This window comes from Cygnus atratus, chromosome 5 (genome assembly GCF_013377495.2).
Source record: "Cygnus atratus isolate AKBS03 ecotype Queensland, Australia chromosome 5, CAtr_DNAZoo_HiC_assembly, whole genome shotgun sequence".
In the NCBI taxonomy this organism is placed as follows: Eukaryota; Metazoa; Chordata; class Aves; order Anseriformes; family Anatidae; genus Cygnus; species Cygnus atratus.
In genome coordinates this window covers 13,438,848-13,458,626 of record NC_066366.1, presented here as the reverse complement: position 1 = coordinate 13,458,626, position 19,779 = coordinate 13,438,848, and the positions used below count along the sequence as shown (strand labels likewise).

General features: G+C 42.4%; 1 protein-coding gene across 1 annotated transcript in view; it reads left to right on the top strand.

The window, feature by feature from the left end:
* The window catches only part of HSD17B12 (hydroxysteroid 17-beta dehydrogenase 12), a 76,652-nt gene that overhangs the window by 16,213 nt on the left and 40,660 nt on the right, over positions 1 to 19,779 (top strand). The window contains 2 exon segments of the mRNA XM_035552151.1: positions 11,144 to 11,190; positions 15,004 to 15,079. Of these exon segments, the coding sequence (XP_035408044.1) occupies positions 11,144 to 11,190; positions 15,004 to 15,079 (123 nt within the window).

Below are 19,779 nucleotides of genomic sequence, written 5' to 3'. Positions count from 1 at the left end.
CTGATTCAAATCTTGTTCATGCAGTCAAGCTCCTGAAATCAACCTCAGTTCTGTTAGGACCACCGTGCATTCATCTCCTGTATCTAGCTGCAGCCAGCCTCTGTCTTGTTAAAAGATGAACAGAGATGCTGGAAGTCAAATTGTGCATTTAGATGGGGAGGGGAAGAAAGAATTTTTCTACTATCTTCTGACAACCTGGGGGAGTCTTAGAAGCATGGGATTAACACAGTGTTTCAAAAACAATCAAACAGCAGTCAGTTTTGTTTTGTTTTCCATTTTCCCTCCAGTCCACTGAATTGGATACTAATGAACGCACCAATTCCTATTGCAAGTTTTTCTTCTGTTTGCAGAGTTACGTCTGTCTTGCTCTGCGTTGCTGTCTTGTATCTCGAAGCTCCTTCAGCAGTTCAGCTTCTTTGCCTTGTGGTCTCCAAAGTCAGATAGGGAATTTTTCTCCTTTGAGACATCCTCATTTCCAGGAGTGCTTGTGACCACCTTGTATTTTCTTCCCAATGTTAATCTGAACTTTTCCTTTTCTGGTGAGCTCATGAAGAGCAAACAAAACCCTTTTAAACTCATCTCCCAAAATAGGCAGCTCTTAATCATCTTAGCAGCCCTTTTTCGCAACTGTTCCCATTTAAATTACTTAAAATGTATTATTGCTTTCTATTTCGACGGGAAACACCTCGGTGGATGCAATAAGGTTATATAAGTTGTCTTTATAGCTGCATCAGAATGGCAGTTTATAGTCCATTTTATATGCAACCACTGCACCCCAGGTACCTTTCTTCCATTGCCTACAATTGTCACCTCAACTCCAAGCAAAGTTAGTCTCAAGAGCATGACTTGACATCTGGTGCTGCCATGTCACTGGGTAGTATCTGGTAATATTGTGTCTTTATTACCATGGTCTATAAAATCCTCTCGCTCTGTGTGGTGGGATGCTGCGATCCTTCTTAGTAGTTAGGTTGTCTGGGAATTTCATAAAGCATTTCCTTCTTTGCGCAGTGGTCACCGATACCAGTACTGAACAGGGTCTGTGCTGAGATCAGTCTGTAAGGAGTTTAGCTAGTAATTTATTCCTATCCCGGTAAATTCCCTTTTTTGGGGGGGGTATGAGCAGTTGTAGACTCCTCCCCAGCTAGTTCCTGACGATATTTTAAGATTCTACATTTGGTCCCAGTCACCTTCACACTAGTAGTTTCCTATGGTCATAATATAGAATGATTTTCTCTTGCCTCATGGGTCTGGAGCATTATTCTTGTCTAAGCTAATCACGCTTTTGAAAAAAAAAAAAGTTTGGCACAGATTGCCTTTTGATTAAAAATGGATCTCGTGTTGCATTTGATCCCATCTCTGCTTTTTTCTATGCTCCCAATTATTCAGAAAACTTGAGTAGTTTTGAATTCCAATGAATACAGCCATAGCTTGCCAACATCGTGTTATCCTTGTGTATTCTCAGGTGTTGGGTTTTGTTTGTTGCCGTGTCACCAACTCAGACTTATTTTTCTGCCTGTTACAAATATATAGTGAAAAGAAAAAAATCAAACTTCTTCTAGTGACTTCTCGTATGGAGCCTCCTTCTAGTCTTGCAGGCTTCAAACCTGGAGGCTCTTCCACTGGCTTCTTTGCTCCTTCTCAGAAAAGCAATTTATCTATGCATATTTCCGAGCAAGCACGCTAAAAGCCTTCAGATGGTGCCAGTCCTGAGCTATCTGATCTTTAAAACTTACTGTTTGTGCTTTCCTAGAGGCAGGAAGAATCACCAAGGGTGATGAGAACAACCTCCGTGCATGTGCTTTCTCGGAGTGGCCATGCTCAATGTGACAGTGAACGTCCGTCACGTATTTCACAACGAAAACCAAATGAGAACTTGTTTTTGCCCAATATTGGTGACATGCAGCAACTCTTGAGGTAGTCTTACTGAGCAGAAGGCAGCTGGAGGCTTTGCATGTGCTAAACTCGACTTAAACAGACCTGAGCAGGTAACGTGGCCGGCCTCCTCACTACTGCAGAAGTGAAGTTTGAGGCTTTCCAGCCCACCTGATGTTTCCTAGGTCACGAGCCTGGAGAGCAGCATAGCTCTGAGCTTTGTGCGGGGTGCTGCGAGAGCTGCTGTGCGCGGGAGAGAGGAGGAGGAGAAAGTTCTGTCCCCCCAGACCCCGTGGCCATCACACAGCCCCTGGGGCCAGTGGGAGAAGAGACCTTACGGCAAAGGTTGGAGTTTAGTGTGGGTAAAAGGAATCCCTGGGGCCCCGGGAGATGTAGCACAGAAGGAATGAGAACTGATAACACGTAAACGTTCCCGTGGCTTTCGTGAACTGTTCTGCACGGCTTTCTTGCTGGGCTTTCTAGATTGCTTCTAGCTCTCAAGCCTAAAGAAATCTTAGGAGCGTGCTGCCCCAAAACCTTTCTTGCTGTAGTTCTGGGTGAAATGGGAACTTGTCAGTGCTGTGATATTTATAGAATATTTTTCTACCCACAATCCTAGCTCCTAGACACAAGCTGTTACCAAGTAAGTGTTTGGTTCTGGGAATTGAACCTCTTTCTGTAGCCTGTCTTTTCAGAGCCTGACCATTAGGCGTTAGCTCCTTTGTGCAGGAAAAAAAACCCTTTACACGAAAAAAATACACAGAAATTCTGTGATTTCAGATGAGATGCAGATGATCTTTCTGGTGAGGCTTCCCATTTCAGCAAATGAAACCAGGAGCAGAAGTGAAGTTAGTGTTATTTTTGCCCCCAGTTTTCTGTTTTTATTTCATAAAAATGCAGGGAGTTACTGCCGTCTTATTAACTTGCAGCCGGCATGCTTATCTTCTTTGTTCTTTGTTAAATATGAGCTGGCATGTGTTAGACTGCGTTAGTGTTCACTCTTTGGGACTTCAGTGGTTTCTAAATTTGGCATTGCTAAGCCGGTGCCCTGTTTGCTTGAATCAATTGGGGCTGCTATTTTTAGCAACAAAAGGGAATTGAAATAGCAATTTTCTTTCCATGTAATAGATCCCCAGGAGGAATACTGATGCAAGCTCTCTGTCATTCCATATTCTCCCCTTCCCCAAAAGCACTCAGACGAAAGGCAGCTGTCACGGTTTGCGGCTGTATTAATCTTTAATCAATCGAGTGTTTTCTGCATTCAGGTGTTCAGGGAAAAAAGGGTCACGACGAGGATCTGCCTAGAATAACTAAGCACTCGTGCATGGGCTGTGCAGTCAGGACTCGGTGGGTAACGGCAGGGAATAGACAGAGCAGCTAAAAATAGTGTTTGTTTCCAGTGTTTCTCCAGTCTATTTTTGATGCTTGATTTTGATAAGGTTGATTGGGCTCTTACTAAAAATAGCTGTTCCTAGCAAGCTGAGGACAAAAAGTAGAATATTTTTAACCAGTGCAGACTAAAGTACTTTTGTTGGCTGGAGATAATCTAGAAGCTCGGTATTGGTCAATTGCCAGTGATTTATATAAATCTGTAATAGATGAAGCGCTGCTTGATGCCAAGCAGGGATAGTCTCTTCTCCCCTTGCCAGCTTTTGTTTTCCCCAGGAGCTGTCATATTCTTAATATAGCCTCCGTGTTTCGTAGCAGAAGAATCTCGACTCTTTAGTTATTTATGCATTGTACTTTAAACCTCTGCTAAGGTTAGCTGTGCTGGGAAGTTTCTCTGAACTGTATTGCTTTAAAAAGCCACGTTAGCTTCCTAGTTTATTCCTTTTGCTGCTATCTGCTGCAGCTGGGGATTGTGCAGTGATGTGACAACCTCGCTGCTATCTCCAGCCTGTCTTGCAGGACAGGGGCTGCTCTTCTGTAGAAGATGTAGCTGGGAGAATTACTCTGCAGTGGCCATTTTGACAACAAATTTGAATACCTCTCAGTGGGTTGGAGCTGTAGCTGAGCTGCCCTCCTTGAGATTGGGTTGTTAGCTTGATTTTTTTTTTCTTTTCTTTTTTGGCAGGAAGAAAACAGCTGTTCCCAAATTGCAGGACCCACATCTTTCTAGGGGGAATAATGCTGTTAGTAGCTTGAGTCCTCCTTCTAGGCAATGCTGTGCATGAGTACATCTGCAGTACTTTGAAGGATCACCTAAAAACTTACTTCTCTTAATGAGAACTGGAAAATGGCCAAACTTAAATGAATTTGTAGTTCTAGGAAGCCAGTAGAGAGCACACATAATAGCTGTTAGCTTCATTGTGCAAGGAGTATGCCTGGATACAAGTATTCCTTGTTTTTTCTCCATTAGGCAACTCAAAAAGCTTATTTTGCTGTGGAAAACGTGTTTGTGTCTGAAGGCAGGCTTGATCTCTTTAAGCTTTGTCTTCACTGTAGTCTAACCTTGAATTGGGGAGTCACGAATCTCTAATCTTGTTTCAGCGTGAGTGCTATGCAGAGCTGCAGTCGGATTCTCTGCGCTTGCCGTTGCTCGCTCTCCCCGTATAAACACTGCTCCTTGCTCCTGTCGTGAGACAAGATGATTTCTGCATGCCTGCCTCATGCTTTACTGCACCGTTCTGTGCTGTTGTTTTAAGATGTCCTGGCTGGATAAGCAGCAGATAAAAATGCTCGTTCAAGGCCTCGAATATTCACTCCAGTTGGTAACCAGACTCCATGGTCTCCCAGGTGCTGCTTTTGCCTGTCTGCACAATGGAGTCACCCTTTCAACAGCAGACAATGGCTATCCAGTAAACCTCTCACGAGGTGGTGTATGTTCTGTAGGTCACCTCTTCCTTGGGAAGGCAGCGGCTGCTGCTTGTCGCAAGCAGACAGAACGTGAGCACAGGTCATTCCCTGCGCTGCTGGTGGGGGGGGGCCCCGTCCTGCGCACATTTAGCCATGGGGTTTCTGAAGGATGCGGGTGCTACTGGAAGCATTCACTTATTCACCCCTTTGTAGCCCATCTGGAAAAAAAAAAACAAACTTTTTTATAGTCCCTGAAGCCACGTACCACTGGGCATATTGATCTTCTGAACTAAAGTCACCGCCTGTGTACGCAGCGTGTTTTGTAGGCCTGGTCTGTGGCCCTCAACAGCTGGAGAGCTCTTCCCTTTTAGCACCGAGCAGGCATGTCACTGACCACTGAGCCCAGCGATCTTTGCTCCTTGTTTGTCAAGGGTTACCTTGAGTTTGCTACCAGATTGGAGGCGATGCAAGTGCTTGTAAACTGCATCATGGCTGTTGTATGTGCCAAAAGCTGTGAAACACGAGGAGGCAAAGTGGCTAGATGGCACTAAGGTTTAGAGAGTTGTGTCTATTGATAACTAGCCCAGTAGTGGAGGTTATGATGGATTCCTGTGTAACTTTATCTTAAATTTAAGAGATCACTGGAAGAGGTCAAAGATGTTCGAGTAAACTCAAGGTGGAAGTTGTGATCTTTCTACTGTACAGGAAGCAAAATTCTGGCACAGTCTTCAGGGCAAAGATGCTATACTGTCCGAAAGTGGAGATGGATTTATACAAGCACTTTCATGATGTGGTGGGGATCTAAATGTAACTAAAAACATAAACTGGTGATGTGAGTTCTTGTGCAGTTGATTCGTTAGTATATATGTAATGGTAATTGAAAGGTCTGGAGACTTTCTGTTCTGTATTTGCTGCAGCGTACTTAATCCTGTATTTTAGGACTGATTAGTTGGTTGTAAAATTCTGCAGTAAATACCCTGAGGTTTTGGAGAATAAATTCTGCCTTTTCTCCTCTGCCTTCTGATGGTGTGCTGAACATGGCAAGGAGTGCTCCAAGTGACATCGATACCTCCTGGGGAACCCAAGTGCACATCTTGCTCACATGGCTGAAACTGATTAAATCATGGGAGTTCAAGTTAGAAAGGTTTTCTCCTCCTCCCAAGCCTGGTGGTTTGACTGGACCATTGCACTTTGTACCGTAGCATGCATTGGGAAACTTTCCGCTGTTGCACAGACCTGAGATCTGTGATCCTGATCTTTTCTATACTCTTCCTGTGGCATTTCCTGTGGTCAGAGATCAAAGGCCATAAATTCGTTGGGTGCTCTTTCTTGAGTGATGTCGATACAGGGGAGTGAATAATTGTTCGTTCACTCTTATGTGGATAACAACTATTAAATGAATAGTTTTTGATTGCAAGGGCAAGGAGCTGGAGTCAATAACTTAAGTCATCTTTTAGTTATTAATTCTGATGGAGTAAGAGGCTTGATGTCAATACGACACAAGTGGACATACACCTGCCATGTTCATTGTACACATTCATTTTAAGTTCACGTTCCAGCGAGACCAGCCATATCTTTGCATGTGTTTCGTACTGATGCTCTGGCTGCCACCGAAGCTGACAGCATAAAATACAAAGCTGTTGAATACTAGACAAAATCTGTTCGTCGCTTTTCTGTGCGATGCTTGCATGTGTTGTTTTCCCTGTCCCCCAGTTTTGCAGAAGGTGACAGTAAATGCTGCTTGAATGATGGTTCTGCAGATCCACGATGCTTTGAGTGCCAGAGGCTGTGGCATCAGGAGGATGAGAGTAGGGGCTGAAGCTCGGTGAACCCTAGAGACAGGAAACATCCGGATTGTCTGGTACCTCTGTCTTAAACGGGCCTGACTCTAGAATCTGCACTGTTATTACTTAATTGCGTGTTTAAAATTAGTTGTTGCCGGACACTGCATATTTCTTAATAATACCGAATTTCATGGGTTGGGAGAAGATATTTTGGTATTCTAGAGAAATTCTTAGCTTGTAGTGATGATTGGTACAGGCTTTTTGAACGAAGCACAGGAAAATTTTTACTCAGCTAGAATCTGGTGTACAGATTTTTTTTTTTTTTTTTTGCCTTATTAGAAAATCCAACTTGCTACACCTTACGTATGGCATAACCTCTGGTGGGGGGAGCAGATGGCACCCTGTATGTCTTTCTCTGGGGACCTAGGTACTACGTTGGAAGTTCCTTTCTATCTGCTTACACCATAGAAAGGCTGTATCCAAAGCCTTGCTGGACTTAAGTCACTTATAAGTCACCACAGTGTGCGGTGTACACTAGTGGCTATCATGAATAGCGATTCCAAGTGTTTTACCAGCTTTCCCACCTCTTGCCTACCATTCTGAACAATGTAGGGTCAGTTGGAAGGGGTGCGCAAAATAAGACTGTTCATGCACAGCAAAAGTGAAAGTGGTGACTGGAGGATAAATCCCGGGCACACACCTGTAACCCATTGTAATGACTGTGTCAGTCTTAACCAATTTAGAAAGTGTCATTGTATAGAAGAGCAAGAGTTGCCCCCTTCAGTGCGTTGTGCGGGGGACAGGTTGTGCAGACTCTGGCGTGGAGCAGGTCTTTGTGCAAGTGTTTCAGAACTGAGAAAGATTTTGTAGTTTTGTACATGTTGACTCCATATTTACATGTGTGGTAGTCAGAAAAGTGTGTTGTGGCCTGGAAATCTGTTTGACATGCAGTCTAATCATTTTGTAAAACAGCTTGTGTCCAGAGTTGCTGGACTCTGGCTAGTGATACCTTCCAGTAGAATGTCCAGCCCAACACAAGCCAATATGCTGGTTTATTGAGTGATGACGTTCTCTGTTTTCAGAGTGTTTTATGTTACTTGATGCCTTCCCTCATTTTCCCTTATTTCCTTTACAGTCCCAAAAGTCGGGGGAAGATGGGTGTTGACTCCTTTGCCTAAAATCAGCCAGTGCTTTGGTCCCAGCTTCCATTCAGACAAACTTTAATTCATTCGGCTCCTACACAAGCTTCCTGGGCATTCTTCTCGCTTCCCTTTGGGAGACAACAGATGGCTGAAGTGGGAAGCTCCTGCAGCTAGTCTGACTACTGAGTAAATGTGTATAGTCACACTTAGGAGCTGGTGCAGCTTTCTTGCACAGACAATAACTTATTCCTACCCCGCTTGCTTTGCCTTCATTAAGCTCTGCCAACTGCAGTCAGTTTGTAACTTCTTTGTTGGAAGGCAGTCTGGAGAAGAAACAAAATTTAAAAGCTTACTCCACACTTGGAGTTAAACTAGCTTCAACACATCCGGGTGATGATTGAAATTTAGTTAAACTGGTGCAGTTCTGTACATAGCCAGCGTGGTTGAAACTGCAATGCTTGGTTTCAGAATGGCAGCTAGAGATGTATGTCATCAATGTGAAAACTAAGTGCCTTGCTAATGAACAAAACCTCTTCTTATTGCCCTCTCCATCCCCATAGCATTCACACTTTAGGCATTCCAAAATGTGGAGGAATGTGGGATAGTTGAACCTTGACTTCTGTGACATCTGTCCAGTTTGGTTGCCTTCACCCCTCCCGTTTCCTTGCTTTCAGAACATCAGGTGTAAGCATTGCTCTCTGCTCTGCAAAGTACCTCTTCGGGCAGCCTTCCTGACCCAACAAGCTGCTCGGTAGGGTCCTGTAAATGGGGAGTTACTGCAGCTTGCTGGCTGGACTGGGCCCTCCTGGCCAGCAGCAGGAGGTCTGTTTGTCCACGCTTGCCATCACAGTCCTCCAGTGCTGACCTCGATACCAGCATAGCCCCTGATGGGAAAATCATTTGCTTAGGGTGGGTGAGAGCTGATCTAGGCTGCTTCCCTTGCCTTAGGAAGGGAAGCGTGGCTTGAGGTGTTCTCTAGGTTATGGTACATCGGAAAGCAGTCCTCGCGCTGAGTTTTCCCTTCAAGATGGTGCGGGAGCATGGAGCAAGAGACTGTTATCCCTCAAAGAGAAGCCACCGATAAAATGGTGTTAGTGCCTTCTTGTGAGATGAGGATTTTCCTAAGGAAAAACTAGCTGTGAACTTTGCTGTAATGTGTATGCCTTTACCTGCAGCAGAAGCAAAATTATGTATATCAGCTAGGTGTGCCTTAATGTAGGCCATGGCCCAAGAGTTTTTTCTTCCTGGTGGGATTTTATAATGTTTTTCATCATTTACCTATATCATACAAATTTTCAAAACAGAACTTTAGAAGTGTAGGCTACTGTAATCTCTAGACTATAGGTCCTTTCAGTATGAGCTAGGGCCTAAAAAGGGAGAAAATATCCTAAATGTCCTGTTACTTGTAGGTCAGTTTGAAAACCCTGATCTCCAGCTCAAGTCTTATGCTCCAACCAATTCTACTACAATTTACTTAAGCAATGGATTGAATAACTGGGGCAAATATCTGAGATTGAAATTGTATTTGCACTCTACTAAGCCTTTGAAGTGCTACAGATGCTTTTCTAAGTCCCTGTCTTACAGGGCACACTTTCTCACTTTCTCAGCCTCAGTTGCTAGAGGCTGACCAACTAGTGATGTCAGAAAACAAAACACTATTTAAAAATGCTGAGCTTGTTATCTGGGAGCAAAACTTTTAAGTCCATGAGTTCTGCGTTGGAAGGATGAGAAACTCAACAAGTGCTAGGTGGAGGGGCTGCTCTTCAGATGCCTCACTAATTGGAACGAGGAAGCAACCCGTTTCCAAAAGTCACTGAAGCTGAATGTCTTTCACATTGGGTCAACTTGAATTATGTCCAATTACTGTTGTAAGACCAGCAGGGAGTGGTGCTGGTGCAGGTTTTCTCTATGTTCTTGTTTATTTCATTATTTTGTTTATGCATTATCACAGTTGATTATTGCTTCATGTGAAACCTAAGGTCAGCAATGCTGAAATTGAAGCCCGGCAGTCCTTGAGCTAAAGGGAAGGCACCGTCCTGCAGGGCTGTGCTGCCTTCTGGATAAGCGGGTAACAATACTGACACAAGCCTGGCTGCGGGCAAGTGGGTGCCTTGAATGTATTCTTGATGTTTTCCCCAAGGTCTGCCTCTTCCCATTGCTTGGGCCATTGCTGGGACCTTTCTAAATGTGTATTTGTTTCTACAAAAAGATTTTACTTGCACTTGCCTAATTGTAGTGGGATAGGAAGTGGCAAAGCAGTGTGAGACGCACGTAGGGCTTTCTCAGTGCAATTAGTGGGGGCTGACAAGGCAACAGCTACAACTCTGATAGCTGCAGCAGTCTGTGCCTGCAGAATGTGCTTGTGTGGGCATCTTTGCTGTATCGGAGCTACGGCATCTTGCGACTAAACTTGGAAACCAGGGAAGGGATAAATGTAGGTATGTATACGTTCATGTATGGTTAGTACTCAGGCCGATGAGGGGCACCTGCATCGAGTCACCTGCAGACACGTCTGTTTTCTGAATCATTGAACAAGCCCCGTTATTTGAGGCACGCCTAGGTTCAGGTGTAAGCAGAGGAGATGAAACAAGCTGTTCTGATCTGTCTGGGGACAAGCAGGAAAACCCAGTGTGTTCTGTGGCCACTGGAAGAGTGAGAGCAGAGGTGGATAAATGTGTGGAAAGCTACACGGGTAAGGACGCTGAGGTGTGGAAATTGGAGTTGATGAGAAGGAGTTGAGAGAGAGGGAAAAAGTGCTGAACGTGCTTGTTTTAACGGTGGTTGGAGGAGCAGATTCTGGGTGGAGGAATTGCTGTTTAGTGAGTACACTGAGATGATCAGCTACTGGTGTGGTGAGAGCCCTGGAATAATCTGTCAAACTAATGGCATGTTGAGTCACTCAGTGATTCTCAGCATGTGGTAAGGAATCCTAGAAAGACTTGAGGCTTGACACAGATCCCAGTCCACCCACAAGTGGAAAAGTTTGAACTCTGGATGCCCAGCTTGCGACTGGCTGCATCAGTGAGGCACACTTACTGGTGGTAGGCACGATGGTCACAAGGGTCTGTAAACTACTGGGGAGTCATTCAGCAGATGCCTTCTGCTTTGAGACGTGTCATAAAATGTTTGTTTTATTGAATTCTCACAGGCTTTAAGAAGCTTTTTATTTTACTGTATACTTAAAACTAAGTTGAGAGCAGATTTAGTAGTCATAACTGAGCTTTTTCAGTTAAATGACTTTTTAGAAATCTGTCAAGCCACAAAGCTTCTGAAGAAGCGTACCAGGACAGAAACCTGGCATGAGAAGAGGTGCTGAACATGATTCTGGAAACAACTATTAGGTTCCTAACTCTCTCTTCCTCTGCTTTCATATATATGGAAAGGCTAGTGTGAGCTCTCTGAGAGCTTTAGTGAAATTTTAAATTGCCCACCTATTCCAGAGACCCATGTGTCTCTTGGCTGGAATGAGTACTTGAATAGCCTACTAATGAACACCCATTTTAGTTATGTCTGTGAAGCAACTAATGGATATCCATCTTTCTTTCCTAGTGGTCACAGGAGCTACTGATGGGATTGGAAAAGCTTACGCAAAAGAGGTAAGAATTCCTATCATTTGGAACGGCGTTCTTGATCCTGGGCAAGGTATCAAGCAGCGGCCTTATTCCCTTACCTTAACATACATACGTGGTGAGATTGAGGTCTCTTGTATCGTCTCCCTCAGGTGACCACCCAAAAGTCAGATCCTTTTTTGTTCCTTTCCATTATTTTTGACTTCTTCTGTCTTCAGCCCTAACCTTGTCCTTCAGTTTTTACTGTTAGGTTTTTAAGTTACTGTAATTTTAACTTTCCCAACCCTTGGGATTTCCTTCTAGTATTTCTAGGCATTGACTAAACAGCATCTCTATCTGCCTGCAGTAAGTTCCAATTATTCCCTATAGTTTATGAAGTCTCTGAAGCCTGGGTTTTACTTCTCTCCCTTTTACTGTAGTTTTGCTCTTGATGGATATGTGGGCTCCAAATATGGTACTGGAACGTATTGCTTAAGACAGAAAGTGCCCGTTAGTATGGGGCAATTTAGCCTATAAGCCCAGAAGAACATCATGACAAATAGTGCTGACTACAACAATTTGTAGCAAAAATAACTTTCAGCCCCAGCATTGGTATCAAAGTGAGTCTGTCTGTACTCATTTGTTTGAGTTCTCTGAAACACCAGCATGACTTTGGGTGAGGAGATGAGCTGTGAGAGGTTCTCTTTTCCGGATTTTTTTTTTTGTTGTTCTGCAGTGCTCACAGGGAAAGTACCATTCCTCTTCAAGGGTAGTCCTCACCATTCAGATTTCCCTTCCATCCCTGTGTGCCCTGCCACATGCACACCCTTCCCGTAGGTTCCTTTCTGCTTTGCAGATTGTAGCACCTTGCCCTACTAGGTCAAGATGGGGATAGTTGGCTGCAAAGGGAATTAAATCTGATCAAGAACACCTGATTCTTGTGCAGAGCTGACAGCTCATACATGCCAAATTATCTCAGTTACATGGCACTGTAACAAATTACGCAACACTTAAATAACTGCCTTGACTGAGTGGAAGCAGGTCATTGTGCCCAGGGCTTAGAACTATGGGGAGGAAGTCCTCTGATGTGGGAGATGGCCCCCTGAGCATCACAGGAGGTTCATGTGGGGCCTTATATGTTAGGTTATCAGGCGACTGAAACTGCAGCTTTGTTTTAGGTTCTGCTGGTGTCTCTGAGATGTAGGCTGCCTTCAAACACAAATATGTGCTGCTTGCAGACCCTTGTGTATGTACTCCTAGCAGGAAAGCTGTTCACAAGTATGAGGTCCTGTTGGGAAACACTGACTGCTTCAGTTTCTTTGCTGTAGTTGCTGTGGGCACAGAGCACCCTAAAGGGTACAAGTAGTCATTCTTGGGCTGTACAATAAAACACACTTCACCCGTTGGTAGTTTAGGTGGATGAAGAATCCTTGATGAAGTCGAGTGGATGCAGGTGAAATATGAAATACCTGAAAAGACTTCTCAATCTTTCAATTAACTCCAGGGATGTCTTCGTAAGACTGCCAGCAGAGGCTTGACTTTCTACTAGGAATTCCCTTCAGGTTACTATAAATGCCACTGGCATACAGCTGCTTGGGCATTCACAGCTGTGAATATAATCATGCAGATTACTTCTCCTTGGAGGAGTTTAAGTGAGAAATACAACTGTGGTGAGAGTCTTCTCTTCAAAGGTTTGACGTTGTCACCAATTATCAGTGGAAGAACATTACAAGTTTGTGTGGATTCATTGGTTATACTCTGCTCTGGTTATTTCTTTTCCAAGCAATAACCTGTTGTTATAACCTGTTTCACTCTTATAGTATTTAAACCTTTAGTCCTTGCTCAGCACCAATATCCTTTTCATTGCTTGACCATCCCTTCATGAAAGGTAGTGGCCTGGTAAATATAAGTGTTCTTCTCTGCCCAGGTAATTCTTGCTCAGTCAAGGTTCCAAAGCAGTGCATGTTCTTTTTCTTTTTTTTTTTTTTTAAAAGATATACTCAGGAGTTGCTGTTTATTGCCCCTTTATTGCTGTACTCCTGATTAAATTTCTGCTGTTTGCTTTTGCTAATCTTAGATGTGTTTGTATGCTCATGATAAGCTAGCAGTTGTGCAACGCAGGGTACTCAACTTGATCACATCTACATCTTCTTAGTACTGCTTTTTGTAGATCCTCTTGCTATACATGCTCTAACAAGAGCTTTAACTCTGCTTTGGAGGGCTGTCAATCACGTTCCTTTATATTTTGGAGAGAAAGGGTTTTAACGGCAGCTATATTTTGCTATCGAAGTAGAAAATGTGGTAGTTGCTAACATTGGGTTTATGGAAATTAGACACCTACATCCACCAACTCAATTTAGAATGGTGGCTTTTGCTTGCATCAATTAATCCTTAAGCTACAGGAGCATCTTCCCATTGTACGCTATTCTGGATTAGTTTTTGTGATTAGTTTAAGGTCTTCTTGTTCAGGCTTTTCGTGATTCCAGGGCCATCAGTTGAAGATCCGAGTATAATGGCAGGTTATCTACAAAGCACCTGGGTCTTCCTCATTCCTTATGTAAAAAATGTGATTAGTTACTGGAATCTCAGAGGATCTCTTGCTCTTTGGACTGGTGTGTGTTGTTTCAATTCACTCTGCGTCTACCAGCGAATATTTGGAGGGACTCAGCAGGAACCAAGCAAGTTGCATCAGGCTGCAGGTGAACTTGCCAGCGAGCACTCTATCTTTTTTCCAAGATTGATTAGTTTTCTTAGGTGGTATTCATTCCTAGTTACAGACTCTTTCCATGGTCATTTTATCTGCTCCGTACTTAAATAATTCCTCTTGCAATTTGGTTTCCATTTCCAGACTTAGGATGTGCTTCTCAGTGCATCCCTTCAGTGTCAACGTGGCAGTGATTTCTGTCAAGCTTGCTCTTGTGGTGAAAGTTCTCAAACTTGCTGAGAGTCTGCTAATGAGTTGCAATTGCGTGGCTTTAACTTTATCTGTTTTTGTGTCATGCACAGTTAAGGTACCTGGTTAAGTAACCTGTGAACCCAGAGTTTATGACTGCTGAAAGAAAGCAAATGGCATGTCAGCAGTCTAGAGCTGACTTTAAAAAGAAAAATTGTTTCAGTAAACTATGTGCCTATAACAACAGGATATATTGTTTTTACGTTTTACTGAAACAGGCAGTTATAATAGAAAGGTTATTTATTATTTTCCATGCTGGTTCAGATATGTAGCCGTCTTTCTGCAGAGTCTGTTAAATTGAGTTGTTAGATCCTATTACAAACGTGCAGAGGTAGGTCTGATTTGATGACCGGGATATATCCTGGGCACAGCTTAATTTACACGGGTGGGTTCCCTAAAAGAACTGTGTGAGTAAATTGACCTTTATATCTATGATTAGCACAAAGTAAGAGTGGAACCCGAATCCTTCTTAAATCAATTGATAAAGGAAAGAAGTATCAAGTGCTGGGATAATTTTGCAACACAGATGTTCAAGTGACCGTGGATATCTTAACTGGGCATTTTGAGCTTAATTGTAGGAAATAACTTCTCTTGGACTTGCAGCAGTATGGGGAAGGGTCTGTAAAATATCTGTTGTTGCTTTTCTGTTGTATAAATGTGCCTTATACACCTGTATGGGATGACTGACAAGATGCTAAATTTGGTGTGAAGGAAATTTCAAGAAGTAGCATGCCTGTATTTGTCCTGTTTTTCCTCCTTCATATCTCTATTTGAAACTGTAATTTTTCAAATCCGCTGGTCAAATATTGTTACCATGTTTGACAAATCATGCAGTTCCTGTAATTAAGATACTAATTTGGAAGCGATTTATGACCATTCTTATGTCTCCTGTTTTTGTTTTGTTTCAGTTAGCAAAGCGTGGAATGAAGGTGGCTCTAATCAGCAGGTCAAAAGAAAAACTGGACCAGGTTGCTAGTGAAATAAGTGAGTTGAGAACTTCTTTTCTAAATGTCGCATGCATGCTTATAGATAAAAATAAATGCGACTACATGTGAATTTATTACAGGCTAATATATACAGCTCTAATTAAAAAAAAAAAAGGTTCTTGTGCGCAGTGCAAATGTTACAGATGTAAGTAATAAAGAACTTGCTGACTAATTTTACAGGTGTTCTTATTTAACTTCTGAGAACAGTAGAGTTTAATTCTGGAATACATACTTCCAAGACTGTTAGTCTTGCGAAAGAACAGCCTGCCAGGTCAGACAAAAATACCACCTATTGCCATAGTAAGTGTCTAAAATCATAATGAAGAGAGAAACATATAGCCATTGCCTCACCTGAATATGCAGTTTGAAGCAAATTTGATTTCATGGGCTTCAACCACAAAGGTGGTTTCTTTGTAACTCAGTCATTGAATACATGTTCCTTATGATTCTCATTGTATTATCAAGTAGGCACATTTATTGTGGGTGGGTGGGTGTGGTCATCTTCCCCTCACTTCCCTTCAAAATTCATTTTGTTTTGGGTAAACTACTCAAAGATCACTTTTAAGAGCTGTGAGCTCACTTGGGCTCAAGTGTACGTAGTCATTAGAATGTGGGGAATGAGCGAATGTGCTGAAGAACCTGTACTAGGGATTGTTTCTTCAGTAAGCATGTAGTAAATGATTGTGTAAAAAAAAGCAAACAAAAAAATCCACCCAGTAACTTAAGTATTCCAGTCACAAATGTAAGATCGCTATTTGTACAGGGTCAGTTAGGCTCGTCATGTTTCTTGCTGACAAATGTTTTTCCAACCAAACTGAAGTATAGTCATAATGCACAAGAATTCATATTGTAATCTACATCTTTTATTAAGGCAGATTTAATGTGAAGCTATTAGTTTATGCAGAGTGTGTCAAGATGAAGTGAGAAATGTAGTCTTGCGTGTAGAGGTTTTTGATAAGTAGGAGTGGGAGTCATATACTATGAAGCACATCTCTCAGTATAATGATGTTGGATACCAAAACCTTTAAGATCCTGCTTCTGTTACCCTCCCTTGTTTTTTCCTACTTTCCTAAATGGTTTGTGTACATAATACAGGTAAGTGTAAGAGCTGCCTTTCCAAGGACATAACAGACTCAAGCCAAAATAATACAGTTAAAATGTTTATTAAATTTGCTAGTGGCACTGCTTTACTATAATCTAGAAGTAACCTCAACAAACTCTCCTCTACTAAGTTGTAATGGGTTGCGTAGTGAATGTGATGATGACTAAGTCACTCAAGGGCTTCAGCTTGTTTCATGACTATTTTACTAGTTTGCTGAAAAACAGAGGGCATACAGTTCTCTGGATGGGTTCAAATGTATGTACCTGTAGTGTCCATTGTAGGATGAAACTGTTTCCTTGACAGAAAAGTCTTCGTGTGTATATCTATGGTAGAGAGCATCCTTAGAGCGCAGATGGCATCAGGTCCTACCTTCTGCTAGTCTGGAAGTAATTGTCCCTGTTCGTTAGCATCCTGCATTTCAGGATGTTGCTGCAGTGACTGACCATACCTGTGATACTCTAGTCAATACAGTCACAGGGGAAATGTGAGAGTATAGGTATCACTGCTCGGGTAACCTGTGTGAGTACCAAAGCTTACTGCAAATACCTAAGTAAGCTGCAACTACACAGTCTTTTTGGTGGCTGACTGCAGTAGCTGGATAGTAGTTTGCATATGTGGGCATATGCAGTCACATTTTTTACTACACTGTGTAGAGGTGTCTTGCTAAGCAAATGTAATTGATAAAAGTATCTACAAATATCTTGTTCTGGAATCAAATGGCTTTTAGCATGAAATGACAAGCCTCCTGAAAGCAGTCATAACCCTTTCTGTACCAGTCTGGAAATCTCTTCCTCCTTGGGACTTAAGCATGATGCTGACAAGACAGATAAATCTACTGCTTTGAGCTTCCAGCACTGAAATTATGGCTGCTAGGAGAGTTTTTCAGATTTTAAAAAATAAGTACATCTACCTTCGTAGAGCAGCCTGTAATACATAATTACTGTTAGGCCTCACCCAAACATTTTTCTGCTTTCTTTCCTAAACCATTCCGAAATGAGATGACTCATATTGGGTTTTCAGAACATTCTTTTGACAACACTGAGCTAGTGAAATGTATACCTTGTTCATTGTAGCATATGCTAAAGGATTAGGATAGTCTGCATAATCAAACATGTCTGAATCGTGCTTTCAGGTCCTGATAGGCTTTAGCTGGACAAAGTTTTCTTGTCGTCAGGCTCCTGTGATCTCTGCAGTCTGTTCAGATGTTGTCATATATAAGGTGGGAAAGTGGTTTTTTTTGTATTTTTTTTTTTAAGAGCTAATGCTTTAACTATCCGTCTGCTTCCCTTGCAGACTCCTAAGGTAGATTTATACTTCTTCATGCTGGTCCTGCAGTTGTTCCTCAAACAGAGCCGAGCTTGATCGTTTCAAGTAATGACCCCTAATCACTTGAAAGCAGAATGGCTGTTTAACTCTGAATAATTCCAGTTCTTCGAGTTGTGTGAGCTATGCATGTTTTCTGTTCCTTTGTTATTTTCACTGACCAGAGTCCCGCTGATACTAGCTACAGGTTAGATGCCCTCTGCCACAAATAATGAGAAGGTTTCTGAGGATCAGGTACATTCATTCTTTTCAGAAGAATCCTTTCTTGTGCTCTTTGAATGTACTTACATTAGAAGTTATATCCGTGTACAAAGCGCAAGTTGCATAAGCACCGTTGTAAGAGAAGTGCTGATGGGACTTTATGAATGGTAAATGCCAGCTGACCTGAATTAGATTTTTTTTTGGTGTGTGTGTGTGTCCGCATGTGCACATTAAACTGGCTGTACTGGTGTAACAAGAAAGCCAACTGTCCTGAACTTGTAGCTCAGTTTGATCAATGAAAGTTAGTGGATGAAGTGTAAGTACTTCAAGATTTCAGGCACACTGGAAAGTCTCCTACACGCATGTTGTAAAGCTGAGTTTGTTTGTTTGCAGAATGCTTAGGTGCTGTGGGATTTGACACAAAAAAGAAATTCTCCTTTGTGTCCTGTCAGTGATAGGACTTAGGCCACAGAATGAAGAAAAGATTTTGAATTTCATTTTAAGTGATTGTGGTCTGCATCTGCATGAAGTTGCATAGGTTTTTCTTTAATTAAAATATCCTTATAGGAACACTGACTTACTAGGTTCACTCTGCAAAATTCTTGATCTAGTTTAGTTCATAATACATCAATGTTCCACAACCTTTTTTTAAGGTGTCTGTTGCATTATGATGTTAAACACTTAAGCAGGGAATGCACTGTAAAGAGAGCTTGCCAGTAGGGAAATTGCCAAAAGAGGAATTCGGTATTGGTACACGTTCTTAGCTTGTGGCTTCACAGGACAGGTGGTAGAGTTGTGAGTGACCTGTGAGGAGACAAGAAAAGGCAAGTCATTGTTTTCCAGTCTTTAATGCTGCTTAAGAATTGCTGTCCAAAACTTTGATGGTTTTGTACCTTAAGTCACTGATTTTTAGATTTTGATTATGTTTTGTAAAAGCTGTGCTAGCTGACTATTTACTTCTGTTTCCTTAGCTCATTGTGTAGTGTTCTGGAAGTTGCTTGGTCATAGTAGATTCATCTTGAACTACTCTGTAATCCAGAGACTTCAGCTGCATCATAAGCCGGTAGCTTTCCTGTTTAGAATTGGGACCTATCGTGCTCACGCTGCTCTGGTGCCATTGCTAGTAAGCACAAGGAAGGAGTGGGGTGTGGTGCCAAAACCAGAAACATTCCTTCTGTTTCCTAGGCAGATGGCTCTTACTGCTTTTTTTCCCAGCTTTCTTGATAACAAAGTTGTGGATGGCATTCTGAAGCGGGTCTGATGCTGATAACTTTGCTCGTGCCCGAAGTGTTGCTGTGATCTACTGATACAAATGGCCAACGACCTGCTCTGGCAAATCTGTCCTCTGCACAAGTTTTCCCAGGCTGTAGCTCAGCTGCACCTACCTTGGAGTGCTTTGCCACGCGATCTCTGACCTGTCACTGGCATTTTCTCCCTCCTGCCCTGGTAAATCCTTCCCACCAGCTCTGAGAGGCAAGGAGAAGTATTTGAATTTAATAGAGGGAGGCTGTAGAGCAGACATGCTCGATGAGGAAGGGGACATCATCTTCTTACTTTTCTTGCATAGGATTGACAAGGTTCACTTTCCTGAGCTTAACTTGAAGACTAACTGTGTCTGGCAGTTATTTTGACCTTTTGTGATCTACTTCAAGGTAAATTAATGTTTGCAGCCTTCCATCATCTGAGCTAGCTTCGGCTTGACGTTCTCTGTATCCTCCTATATTTCTTGGACTTGACAAAATGGCTTCAAATATTTTGAACTTGTCTTGGTGCACTGAAGTCACATTTCACATGCTATACCATAAGAATCTTGGATTCAAAATGGGCTCTTGGTCTTCACTTGGAAAAAAAGTTTCCCTTGGATGAAGTGAAGGTCATTTCCCATGGGTTTGTCGTGAATTGTGCCAGCCACTTACTCGACGAGCAGCTGTCAGACACTGTAGAGAGCTGAAGAAGGATTCACACTCAAATTTTTATTAATTTTTCAGTAAATGAAATGAGGAACCCTGCATACTATCAACATGACGTGTAAAAGAGTGAGTGTGTAGGGAGCTTATTTTTAATTTTTTTTA